The sequence below is a fragment of the Pituophis catenifer genome, unplaced genomic scaffold (assembly GCF_029215685.1).
Source record: "Pituophis catenifer annectens isolate HBS135680 unplaced genomic scaffold, rPitCat1.0.hap2 SCAF_17, whole genome shotgun sequence".
Lineage (NCBI taxonomy): Eukaryota > Metazoa > Chordata > Lepidosauria > Squamata > Colubridae > Pituophis > Pituophis catenifer.
In genome coordinates, this window is record NW_027256897.1 from 6,810,881 (window position 1) to 6,823,148 (window position 12,268).

General features: G+C 45.5%; 1 protein-coding gene across 1 annotated transcript in view; it reads right to left on the reverse strand.

The window, feature by feature from the left end:
- Nucleotides 1-5,061: 5,061 nt before the first annotated feature.
- The window catches only part of AKNA (AT-hook transcription factor), a 34,354-nt gene continuing 27,147 nt past the window's right edge, over nucleotides 5,062-12,268 (reverse strand). Inside the window, exons 17-21 of the mRNA XM_070955772.1 lie at nucleotides 11,268-11,375; nucleotides 10,729-10,863; nucleotides 9,389-9,493; nucleotides 7,675-7,852; nucleotides 5,062-5,353 (exon numbers count right to left, since the gene is read on the reverse strand). Coding sequence (XP_070811873.1) covers nucleotides 5,062-5,353; nucleotides 7,675-7,852; nucleotides 9,389-9,493; nucleotides 10,729-10,863; nucleotides 11,268-11,375 — 818 coding nt within the window. The remainder of the gene's footprint in view (nucleotides 5,354-7,674; nucleotides 7,853-9,388; nucleotides 9,494-10,728; nucleotides 10,864-11,267; nucleotides 11,376-12,268) is intronic.

Here is a 12,268-nt window from a genome sequence, read left to right on the forward strand (position 1 = left end):
AAAAAATATCTCCTATTATTGAGGTAACAAGTAAGAGAGTTGGAAGGGACCTTGGAGGTCATCTAATCCAACCCCCTGCTCAGGCAGGAGACATGTACTAGGGATTCGAACCGCTGAACTGCCGACCTTTCTGATCGACAAGCTCAGGGTCTTAGCCACTGAGCCAGGTTTGCTTCCAGCTTCGCGTCTAGCAAAACTCCCTTGCTCTTCATATTCCGTCTTCTTAAGGATGAAAGTCGATTTTGAACTACGTATATTTTGCCCGGCAAACTATTCAGACTCTCCCTTTCTCAATCTCGCCTTGCATAAATCTTCTTTTATAAATATATATATATATATATGCACACACCATGGTGATTCTAGAGAATGTCTTTCTTTTCCTGTTTGTTTGCTTTAGTGATTTTTTTTTTTTTTTTGTTATTTATATTCCAATGATTTATGATCGAAAGGGAAGGGGGGAGGCGGGGAAAAAAACGCCACGTTCAACACTGAAAGGGTTAACTGGACGCTGTCTTGAGACGCTGTTTTGAGTTCTTGAGATGTCGTTGTTGAAGCACAACAATGTGTTCTTTCTGTATCGCTGTTCTGTATTTTAAAAGCGCTCGAGAATTAATAAAACTTTGCTGTCCTGTCCAAAGAACTCTTGGAGTGGCTGGTTTGTGAAAACAGCGGTCTGATTAAAAAATTTAAAAAAAAAACAATGGGGAAAGGAGACGTAATGCTGCATTCTGATGATGTCACTCCCACGAAGTGCATGATGTCATCTATATCTTTTTCGGGAAACGCTGAATATTTTACCTTTCCTCCTGAAACAGATGCCAGCTAGGGTCTAAGAGAAGACTAGGGCGATGTAATGCCACATTCCACTGATGTCGTCTTTCTGGTACATTACATCATCTATTTATAGGGAAAACTTAGAAATAAGGGGCTCCTGCCTGTCCTCCAACCTTCCCAGGGGCTGCCTGGTGGTCCAGAACCCCCAGTCCCATTTCTACTCGAGCGCTTAGCCTTCCTTATGGTCCAACTTTCCCAGCCATCCATTGCAACTGGGAAAACCATCGCCTTGACTAGAGACACTTTTGTTGGCAGGTTGTTGTCTCTGCTTTTTAGAATGCTGTCTAGATTTGCCATGGCTTTCCTCTCCTCTTCCTAAGAGAAGGCAACTCAACTCTGTGCCAGCCAGGGACCAGGGGGAAAAAAAAAAGTGGTGACATAATGCCACATTCCAATGATGTCATCTCTGTTGGGTATTACGTCGTCTCTTTTTTGCTAGAGAAAATCTAAGCTTCTGGTATGTTCACCTGGGTCTGCGCCAGGGGTGACATAATGCCACATTGCAATGACGTCATTTCTGATGGGCATTACATCGTCTCTTATTTCTATCTGCTCTTCTTTTTTTTTTGCCCATTATTTGCATAAAAGGAATTTGGTTGTTTGAAGTTCTGAGAAGTTCTGGGCTAATACTTCTGCTTCTAAATTGTCCCCCTGAAATCTCTCTGGTTTCTTTTTTGTGGCTCCCAAAATTATTTACTAATTTTGTACCCACCAGAGATTTTAGTAGCAAACCAAACATTTATTGAACAATGAAACAAAGGAAAACAGAGCAAAACAAATAGAAGATTATTTTCAAGACGACAAGAAGGCTTCAACATTGGTTTTGACGCAATTCCAATGTCAATGATTTCAAATAATAGCCGGGGAGTAATAAAGGAGATTATTTGTGGACTGTAGGGGTTCTTGGTGCTTTGTCCAAGTTTGATTGTTTTTCTTCCAGACATTTCGTGACCCAACTAGGTAACATCCCCAGGGCTAGAAGAGTGTGGGGTTTTCTCTCTTGGTAGTTCCTTGATAGAGTGAAAAGAAGTTCAGGAAGGAAGGAAGGAAGGAAGGAAGGACAAAGGAAGGAAGCAACCGAGGGAGAGAGGATGGAAGGAAGGTAGGTGGGAGGGCTGGAGGAAGGAATGAAGGAAGGAAGCAAGGGAGAGAGGGAGGAAGGAACAAAGGAAAGGTGGGAGTGATGGATGGATGATTGGAGGGAGGGAGGGAGGAAGAATGGATGGAGGGTTGTAGGGAGGGAGGAGGGAAGGAAGGAGGGAGGGAGGGAAGGTGGAAGGGATGGAGGGAAGAAGAATGGATGGAAGGTTGTAGGAAGGGAGGGAGGGAGGAGGGAAGGAAGGAAGGAGGGAGGGAGGAAGGATGGATGGATGGAAGGAAGGTTGGAGGGAGGGAGGAGGGAAGGAAGAAAGGAGGAAGGGAGGGCAGAAGAATGGATGGAAGGTTGGATGGAGGGAAGGAAGGGAGGAAGGGAAGGTGGGAGGGAGGAAGGATGGATGGAAGGTTGGATGGAAGGAAGGTTGGAGGGAGGAAGGAAGGATGGATGGAAGGTTGGATGGAAGGAAGGTTGGAGGGAGGGGGGAAGGATGGATGGAAGGAAGGGAAGGTGGGAGGGAGGAAGGATGGATGGAAGGTTGGATGGAAGGAAGGGAAGATGGGAGGGAAGAAGGAAGGTTGGAGGGAGGGAGGGAGGAAGGATGGATGGAAGGTTGGATGGAAGGAAGGAAGGAGGGAGGGAGGAAGGATGAATGGAAGGTTGGAGGGAACGAAGGAACCAATGTTTGAGCAAATACACAAAACAGCTGAGCCAAGACCGTAGATTACGCATCAAATTTCCCACCAATTAATTAACTGTGCCCAAGGATCAACGATAAGATTCCTGGTTGGGAATCCGCTTGCTGCTTCTCAGCAGACATTTTACCCCTGAGTTCCCACACTGGAGAATCAACACAGCCCCATTCGTTGGACGCTCCCTGTATCAGAGTCCACACCGCATCCGAAATATCAAGAAACAGGATTAGTGGCATGGCTTTCAAGCAATTTTAAAATTTGGCACCTCAGGACTCTCTGCTGCAACAGTTGATTTTTAACATACATATATAGCATCCCAATGGCGACTACTGCCTTCACACAACCCGTTTCACTCAGAACAGGCCCAGACACAAACACAGGCAGTCCTCGACTTACGACCACGGCCCGACGTTTCTGTCATTAAGCGAGACATCGTTGAAGTGAGTTTTGACTCCTTTTGACGACACTTCCTCGCCGCAGCTGTTAAGTGACTAAGTGGTCGTTAAGCGAATCTGGCTTCCCCTTCGGCTTTGCCGGTCCGGAGGTCGCAAAAGGGGATCAGGTGACACACCCCCACCCCCACGCGGAGGGCACTGCGACCGTCGTAAATATGAACCAGCTGCCAAGCATCTTGAATTTTTGATTGCGTGAACCTGGGGCGGCTAGAAACGTCGTTAAGTGGGAAAACGCAAACAGCAACGGGTTTCACATTTTGTTACCACCGGTTCGCCCACTGCGCGCCTTCTCTGCATGTGCTTTGCTCCCACGTGTGCCTTCCGCGTATGCACCCTGCCTCAAAAACGATCTTAAATAAGTCGGAATGGAGCCGGGGTGGATTTTCCGCTACCAGTTCATCTGAACCGGCTGAATCCCAGCTCTGAACGCAAGTCCCTTTGTTCCGTGCCATCGTTAACTTCGAACGGTCACTAAATGGGCTGTTGTAATTCGAGGAACACCTGTAAAGGGATGTTTTCTTCCGAATACACAAACCTCTTAGCAAATCCAGCACTATCTGTTTTTTTTTTCTTTTCCAATTCCTTTTGAGGCACAATGTTCGCGCAAACACACCTATCCATTTGGGCACGTGACTGTATGATTCAGCTTGAACAATTTACTCTCCCAAACATCTCATCGCACACATATTCTTCAAATGTTTTTTTTAAAAAAGTAAAGTGCTACTGGATTAAGCTTTCGGCTCTTTGGGGGATCCCTGGAAGAAGCCCTAACAGCAACCTTCAGCTGATGGATGGCTCATTGATGCTGAAGAAACACTTGAAAAGTTCCGAGAGTTAAGGCAAAGACTTAAGGAGGGTGTGCTGGCTGAGGAATTCTGGGAGTTGAGGTCCACAAGTCTTAATTAAGGTGGTCAAGGTCGAATGCCCCTGACTTAAGGTAGATGGATGGATCAACTCCATTGGAAGAACGCTCCATGCTGGAAGATGGGAGATCCAAGGCCGTTGGCCAAAGTTATAGTACAAACGTTTCAAGGAGAATATTTGTAGCTCAGGGTTGAAAGGAGGGGGTCCTTGGTGCTCTCAAGAGCTGGGTTGTTTTCTCACAGACGTTTCATGATCCAACTAGGTAACATCATCAGTGCAAGGAGGAGTAAGGTGGGAGGAGGAGGGGAGGAGGAGGAGAAGGAGGAGAAGGAGACGGAGGAGAGGAGGAGGAAGAGGACTGTGGGATTCTTGGTGCTCTCTCAGCTTGGTTACCCTTGTTGCAGATGTTTCATTACCCAACTGCTGAAACTCTGATGATGTTACCTAATTGGGTAATGAAACGTCTGCGAGAAAACAACCAAGCTCGGAGACCCTCATGGACCCCCTCAAAGCAAACCTTCCTTAGAATATATTCGAAGAAGGCAGGCATCTCGTTTCTTCCGTTCCTCACCTTGCTAGCTCAACATTGCCTCTTGTGCCTAAGCTGCCCTCTTGTGCCTAAGCTGCCTATTATTATTATTATTACGGTATTATTATTATTATTAACATTATTAATAGCAAGATCCCTGAGAGGAAGCTACAAAGCCCACGTCAAAGTGGCTTTCCAAAATAGCAAAAGTCATCCCAATCGTTTGAAGAAGGGAGAAAAATACAGGAAGCACAGTTGCAAGAGGCTTACTTTCCCCCAAACGCCGAGGATACGCTATGCTCCCCAGCCAACGAGGGGGTTGCAAGCATTGTTCTTTGGCACACAAAACCCAACAAAACGTGTGGCCAGAGTCCAAACGAGCAAGCAACTCAGTCCGTTTAATTGGTCCCCCGTTCCGTCTAGGAAAATGGCTCTCCAACCTTGACAACTTTTAAGACTTGTGGACTTCAACTCCCAGAATTCCTCAGCGAGCAAAGTTGAGGAATTCTGGGAGTCGAAGTCCACAAGTGTTTTAAAGTTGCCATGGTTGGAGAGCTCTGGCTTTCTCCTCTTTTAGGTCCATTCCGATCAGAAGAGACAGGATGTTCTGGGATTCCTTGCTTTCCTTAAGGCCCAACTTAGAGATTTGTTCATCTGTTCGGTGGTGAACTTCATATCTTTAGCAGCTTCCACGGCCCGGTTTAAAGTCCAGTTCAAGTCTTCCAAACTGGTGGCAGGGAGGAAGGTCCTGGAGCAGCAGTGATATTCCCGGAGACGATGCCGTGAGGTTTTCCACTCCGTGGCTTGCTGTCTGCTGGAATCATAAGCCGGAAGAGCTACCGAAGAAGAGATCGAGGTAGTGACGGGAGGTGGAGAATAGCTGTCCGGAAGAAAAGAGGAAAAAAAAAATCGAGAAGTTCAAAGAATCATCACAGCAGATGCTCGCGCCTGGCTAACCTTGGCTGATCTTCGAAAAGTTAAGCAGACGGTTCGATGCTTGCGAAGAAGGCACAGAAGAGGCTGTACTTCCTGAGAACACTCAGGAAGATAAATCTATCTCAGCATCTACTTCTGTCCTACTATCGCAGCACCATTGAGAGTGTCCTGACATCGGGGGTGGGTTCAACTTACCTTTACTACTGGTTTGCAATGGGATCGCATACGCAGAAGCTTCTGCGCATGTGGAGATTGCTGATGACAACATCCGGGGTGGTGGGAAGGACCTCCCACTGGATTTACAACCGGTTCTTGCGAACCGGTCCAAACCGGGAGCAACCCACCACTGCCTGGCATATGACATTCTTGCATGGTATGGGAGCAGCTCTGCAGCCGACATAAAAGCTCTACAGAGAATCATTAAAAGTGCCTAGAATATCATCGGACTCCAGCTACCAGCCCTGGACGACATCTTCGAATCTCACTGTTTGAGAAAGTTGCAAAACATTCTCAGAGACTCGTCCCATCCTGCTTACAATCTTTTTGGACTGTTGCCTTCCGGCAGAAAAGATACAGAACAATTAAAACTCAGATCACACGTTGTCTGAATAGTTTTTATCCCAGAGCTATAATTGCACTCAACAAGGAACGAAAGGGCCACCATCGGTGAGCTGTTGGACAGCATTACTTGGTCTGTTGTGTGGATGTTTGGGTGGCTTAGGGGTGGGGAATTTGTGGTGGGTGGGAGTGTGTTGGGGATTGTTATGTGTGTTGGACCTGGTCTTTGGTTGTTCAGTGAATTTCGTTGTATGGATATACCGTGTATATGCGTACAATGACAATAAAGTTATAATAAATGAGAGATGAGCGTGGCTTCCAGCTCAACAGAGAAGTCGAACAAGCAGCTAATGTTCTGTTGTTGCCAAGATCAACTTCATTAAGCAGACTTTTAGGTTTAATTTAATTTTAATGTAATTTAATTTATCGCATTTATATGCCGCTCAACTCCCAAGGGACTCTTTAAAGGGGAATCTTTGTAGCTCGGGTTGACATGAGGGGGAGTGGGGGTCCTTGGTGCTCTCTGAGTTTGATGGTTTTCTTCCAAATGTTTCAAGACCCAAACTAGGGAACATCATCGCTGCTGATCATCATCCTGATCACTAGCTTACAGTACTTAGTTTGGGTAATGAAATGTTTGCAAGGAAACAGCAAAGCTTAGAGAGCACCAAGGATCCCACAGTCTTCTTCTTCTTCTTCTTCTTCTTCTTCTTCTTCTTCTTCTTCTTCTTCTTCTTCTTCTTCTTCTTCTTCTTCTTCTTCTTCTTCTTCTTCTTCTTCTTCTTCTTCTTCTTCTTCTTCTTCTTCTTCTTCTTCTTCTTCTTCTTCTTCTTCTTCTTCTTCTTCTTCCTCTTCCTCTTCCTCTTCCTCTTCCTCTTCCTCTTCCTCTTCCTCTTCCTCTTCCTCTTCCTCTTCCTCTTCCTCTTCCTCCTCCTCCTCCTCCTCCTCCTCCTCCTCCTCCTCCTCCTCCTCCTCCTCCTCCTCCTCCTCCTCCTCCTCCTCCTCCTCCTCCTCCTCCTCCTCCTCCTCCTCCTCCTCCTCCTCCTCCTCCTCCTCCTCCTCCTCCTCCTCCTCCTCCTCCTCCTCTACCACCACAAACTCTATTCCTTCTAGCATTGATGATGTTACCGAATTTAGTAATGAAACATTTGAAAGAAAACCACTAAGCTCAGAGAGCACCAAGGATCCCACAGCCCTCTTCCTCCCTCCACCCCTCTGCAAACCCCACTCCCTTCTAGCATTGATGATGATACCTAGTTGGGTAATGAAATGTTTACATGAAAACAACAAAGCTCAGAGAGCACCAAGGATCCCAGAGTCCTCTTCCTCCTCCTCTGCAAACCCTACTGCCTCCTTTTCTTCTTCCTTCTTCTTATCCTTTCTTCTTCCCCTCCTCCATCTCCTCCTCCTCTTTCATGTCTATCTCCTCTTCCTTCTCCTTCCCCCCTGCAAACTCAACTCGCTTCTAGCACTGATGATGTTACCTAGTTGGGTAATAAAACATTGGCAAGAAATCAACAAAGCTCAGAGAGCACCAAGGATCCCACAGTCCTTTTGCTCCTCTTCCTCCCGCACTGCAAACCCCACTCCCTTCTAGCACTGATGATGTTACCAAGTTGGGTAAGGAAACGTTCTGCAAGAAAACCGCCAAGCTCGGAGAGCGCCAAGGACGCCTCAAATAAACGGGTGCTACTCCATCATACTTACATGATGGATGAGACGGGGTATTGTGCCAAGGGAATAGCTGGGATGTAATTTACTGAGGTAGCTGCAGATGGCACTGCCAAGTACCAGAGGCCTGCCTGTTTCGGTTGCTGGTGTTGGTTCAACTTTGGTTGCATTCTGGAACTTTCTTCTGGAATGTTCTCCTTGTGATCTCCTGCTCCTGAGGTGGTCAAGAAAATAAAATATTTATCAGTCACCTTGGGCCCATTTTTTAAAAAAAAATCTCCTTTAAATATTCTTGGCAGTGGGGAAGTAATCTTGGGCACCACACAGTACAGGTGGTTCTCGAGTCACGACCGCGACTGAGCCCGAAATTTATGTCGCTAAGTGAAACATTTGCTTAAGTGAGTTAAGCGGCCCCATTTTACGCCTTGCCTTGCCACAGATGTTAAGTGAATCCTTGCATTTGTTCAGTCAGTCACACTGGTTGTGTGGTGAATCTGGCTTCCCCCCACCCTTTTTTAATTTTTTAATTTGATTTATATGCCGCCCTTGTCCGGAGACTCAGGGCGGCTTACAGTGCGTTAAGCAATAGCCTTCATACTTTTGTATATTTATACAAAGTCAGCTTATTGCCCCCACAAACTGGGTCCTCAATTTACCTACCTTAGAAAGGATGGAAGGCTGAGTCAACCTTGAGCCTGGTGAGATTCGAACTTACAGTAATTGCAGACAGCTGGTGTTAATCACAATGCTATCAGTCTGCTGAGCCACCAGGCCCTTGACTTGGCTTGTCAAAAGGTCGCAAAAGGGAACCGTCATAAATATGAGTCAGTTGCCAAGCGCCCGAATTTGGATCACCTGACCGTGGGGAACGCTGCAACGGTCGTTAAGTGTGCAAAACTTAAGTCGTAAGTCACTCTATAACTTTGAATGGTCACTAAATGAAATTGTTGTAAGTGGAGGACTACCTATATTAGAGACCCATCTTGAATTCACCCCTCAAAAGCTTCTTCTGAAGGCAACACTGCCAGTCAAAGTGTGTCAATCGCTTGGGGGACAAAATACTTGTGGCTGGGAGCATAAAGATAACTTCAGTCAGAACCGAAGAAGCTTTTTGGATGAGTAGAGAAACGTCTTCAAGGAAAACAAAACAAAACAAAACAAAACAAAACAAAACAAAACAAAACAAAACAAAACAAAACAAAACAAAACAAAACAAAACAAAACAAAACAAAACAAAACAAAACAAAAGCCCAGTTGCCTTTTGAAAAGCTCCTTCGGGACAAACATAAAGAGAATTTCCTTCTTTGGATGCGAAAATGAGATGTAGACCACGGAACAGGGATGAGAAAATGAGAAGAAAAATACCCTACCTTGATAAAAGGAGAGGGAGCATTTTAAGGAAGAAGGTAACTATTAATGAACTGGACAGACGGGAACTTTTAAGAGCGGTGCAGTGGCCTAGAGGTAGAGATCTCGCCTCACAATCAGGAGGCTGTGAGTTCGATCCTAGGTAGCAGCAGAGATTTCTCTCTCTCTCTGGGCACAATGAGAATATATCTGCAGAATATAACTCCGCATTGGCAACAGGAAAAGCATCTAGCCAGGAAACACTCAGCTCCATTCAGTTGCCCAGACTCCACCTCGATGTACGGAATTACGGGGTCATTATAAGACAAAACCAAAAACCAGAGAGGAATTTTTAAACTGGTTAGGGCTGGGCCCGTCTTGAACCCTCAGACATTTGTCTCACCAGCTATGTCTTTCTTCCTGGAGTTTGAAGAATCCTTACACGAGGGACATACCCATCCTTTGGTGGCTCTTTGCTTAGAAGGTCTGGATCCATCCCTAGGGGAACCTTAAAAAAAAAGTGTATTGTTCAAATGTTTATCATGTTGATTAGTTGTTGCTGCACAGCGTGTTTTTAATGTTTCAACCCCGATTTTGTTGGAAGTGCCAATAAAATAAATATATGTTTAATTTTATCGACCATGTACATTTTTATTCCTGTGAGTAGTTGTCGTAGGGGCCGTAGTACATTGCTTTGCCTGGGGGGCCCATAATGCTCTTAAGACTGTCCTACCAGCAGGGAGTATGCTGAGACTTGTAGGTCGATGGAGGAAAGAGAAGAGAAGAGAAGAGAAGAGAAGAGAAGAGAAGAGAAGAGAAGAGAAGAGAAGAGAAGAGAAGAGAAGAGAAGAGAAGAGAAGAAAGGAAGGAAGGAAGGAAGGAAGGAAGGAAGGAAGGAAGGAAGGAAGGAAAGAAAGAAAGAAAGAAAGAAAGAAAGAAAGAAAGAAAGAAAGAAAGAAAGAAAGAAAGAAAGAAAGAAAGAAAGAGGGAGGGAGGGAGGAAACAAACTAAGAAGGAAGGGTGAAGGAAGGATGGAAGGAACGAACAAAACAAACAAATAAACAAACAAAGAAACTAAGAAGGCAGGTAGGGAGGCAGGAAGAAAAAGAAAGAAAGAAAAGAAAGAAAGAAAGAAAGAAAGAAAGCAGGCAGACAGGAAAGAAAGAAAGAAAGAAAGAGGGAGGGAGGGAGGAAACAAGGAAAGAAGAAGGAAGGAATGAACAAAAGAAAGAAAGAAAGAAACAAAAAAACTAAGAAACTAAGAAGGCAGGCAGGCAGGAAGAAAAAGAAAGGAAGGAAGGAAGGAAGGAAGGAAGGAAGGAAGGAAGGAAGGAAGGAAAGAGGCAGACAGGCAGGAAGAAAAGAAAGAGCGGGGGAGAGAAAGTTAGGAAAAAAGAAAAAAATTCAAAAGTAAAAACTAAGGAGAGGTCCTGATTTTTAAACAGGAATTCAGCAATAAATCCAGTTAATGTTTAACCAATCATTTGTCTATCCTTGCCTGCGTTATCACCACAAAGGCGATGGAGGGGCAGAGCACGGAGCTGGTTGAAACTTGATTCCTCACCTGCAAGCAGGTTTTCACATTTCTCTGGAATTGCCCCGTTGTGCAAAGTGTGAAAAAAAAAGGCCATAAGTCACTTTCTTTCAGTGCTGTTATACTTCGAACGGTCCCTACACAAATGATTTGTTAAGTCGAGGGCTACCTGGATCACAGAGGGGCGATCCACATGAACGGTTGGTTACCTTTGGTTTCCTTTTCCTCCAAGAGACCAGCAGAGTCTTCTCCATGTTGCAACTGGACACTCTGGTGATCGAGTGGAGAGGTTTGGAGCCTCTTGGGATCTTGAGACTCCGGAGTGGAAATGGGATACTGTGTCCCTAAGAAACCAAATACAAAGAATCTAAATGCAAACTTCGAAAAGAATGGTAAAAAGGGAATTTTGCTTATCTTTCTTTACTGATCTAACTTTATTTTTATTTATTTTATTTTATTAATCATATTTCTATGCCGCCCACTCTCCGAGGACTCTGGGCGGCTTACACCAAAGACAGTATACTAAATAGCATATTGCCCCCAACAATCTGGGTCCTCATTTTACCCACCTCGGAAGGATGGAAGGCTGAGTCAACCTTGAGCCGGTGAGATTTGATCCGCTGATCTGCTGAACTAGCAGTCAGCTGAAGTAGCTGCAGTACTGCGCTCTAACCACTGCGCCACCTCGGCTCTTTTCAGTGGTGTATGTTAAGTTTTCACAAGGGTGGCTTCGAGATGATGTCCTCACCTGTGTAAGGTCCCTGGACGATGCGTTGTTTTGAAGGTCTGATCCTGGAAGTTGTGTGGGGTTTTCCGTTCTGCAACTTTGACGGTGCATCGTCCGACTCGGAAGGATCTAGGAACAAAGCAAGGAAAAAGACAATCCTCAGATTGATTTGATATGGGAGGTCCTACGTTATCTCCGGGGTTCAAAGAACATTGGGGAGCATTAACTGAGCTGTGGAAGGGCATACAGTTGCCGGTTTTGACAATTGGCTCGATCGAATCAAAATATTTAATATCACTAGCACTGATGATGTTCGGGTAATGAAATGTCACAACCAAGTTCAGAGAGCACCAAGGACAGCCCTCCTCCTCCTCCTCCTCCTTCCTGTAAACCCAACTCCCTTCTAAGCACTGATGATGTCACCTAATTGGGTAATGAAATGTCTGCAAGAAAACCATCAAGCTCAGAGAGCACCAAGGATCCCACAGTCCTTCTTCTCCTTCTCCTTCTCCTTCTCCTTCTCCACCTCCTCCTCCCCATTCCCTTCTAGCACTGATTATGTTACCTAGTTGGGTAATGAAACGTCTGCAAGAAAACAACCAAGCTCAGAGAGCACTAAGGACCCCACAGTCCTCCTCCTCCTCCTCTTCTTCTTCCTTCTTTTTATCCTTCCTTCTTCCCGTCCTCCCTCCTCCATCTTCTCCTCCTCCTCCTCCATGTCTATCTTCTCCTTCTCTTCCTCCTCCTCCTCCTCCTCCTCCATGCAAACCCTCCTCCTCTTCTTCCTTCTTCTTATCCTTTCTTCTTCCCCTCCTCCCTCCTCCATCTTCTCCCCCTCCTTCATGTCTATCTTCTCCTTCTTTTTCTCTTCCTCCTCCTCCTCCTTCCTGTAAACCAAGCTCCCTTCTAAGCACTGATGATGACACCTAATTGAGTAATGAGACGTCTGCAAGAAAACAACCAGGCTCAGAGAGCACCAAGGACCTCTCAAAATATTTAAAACAGGCAACACAACCTGTTTA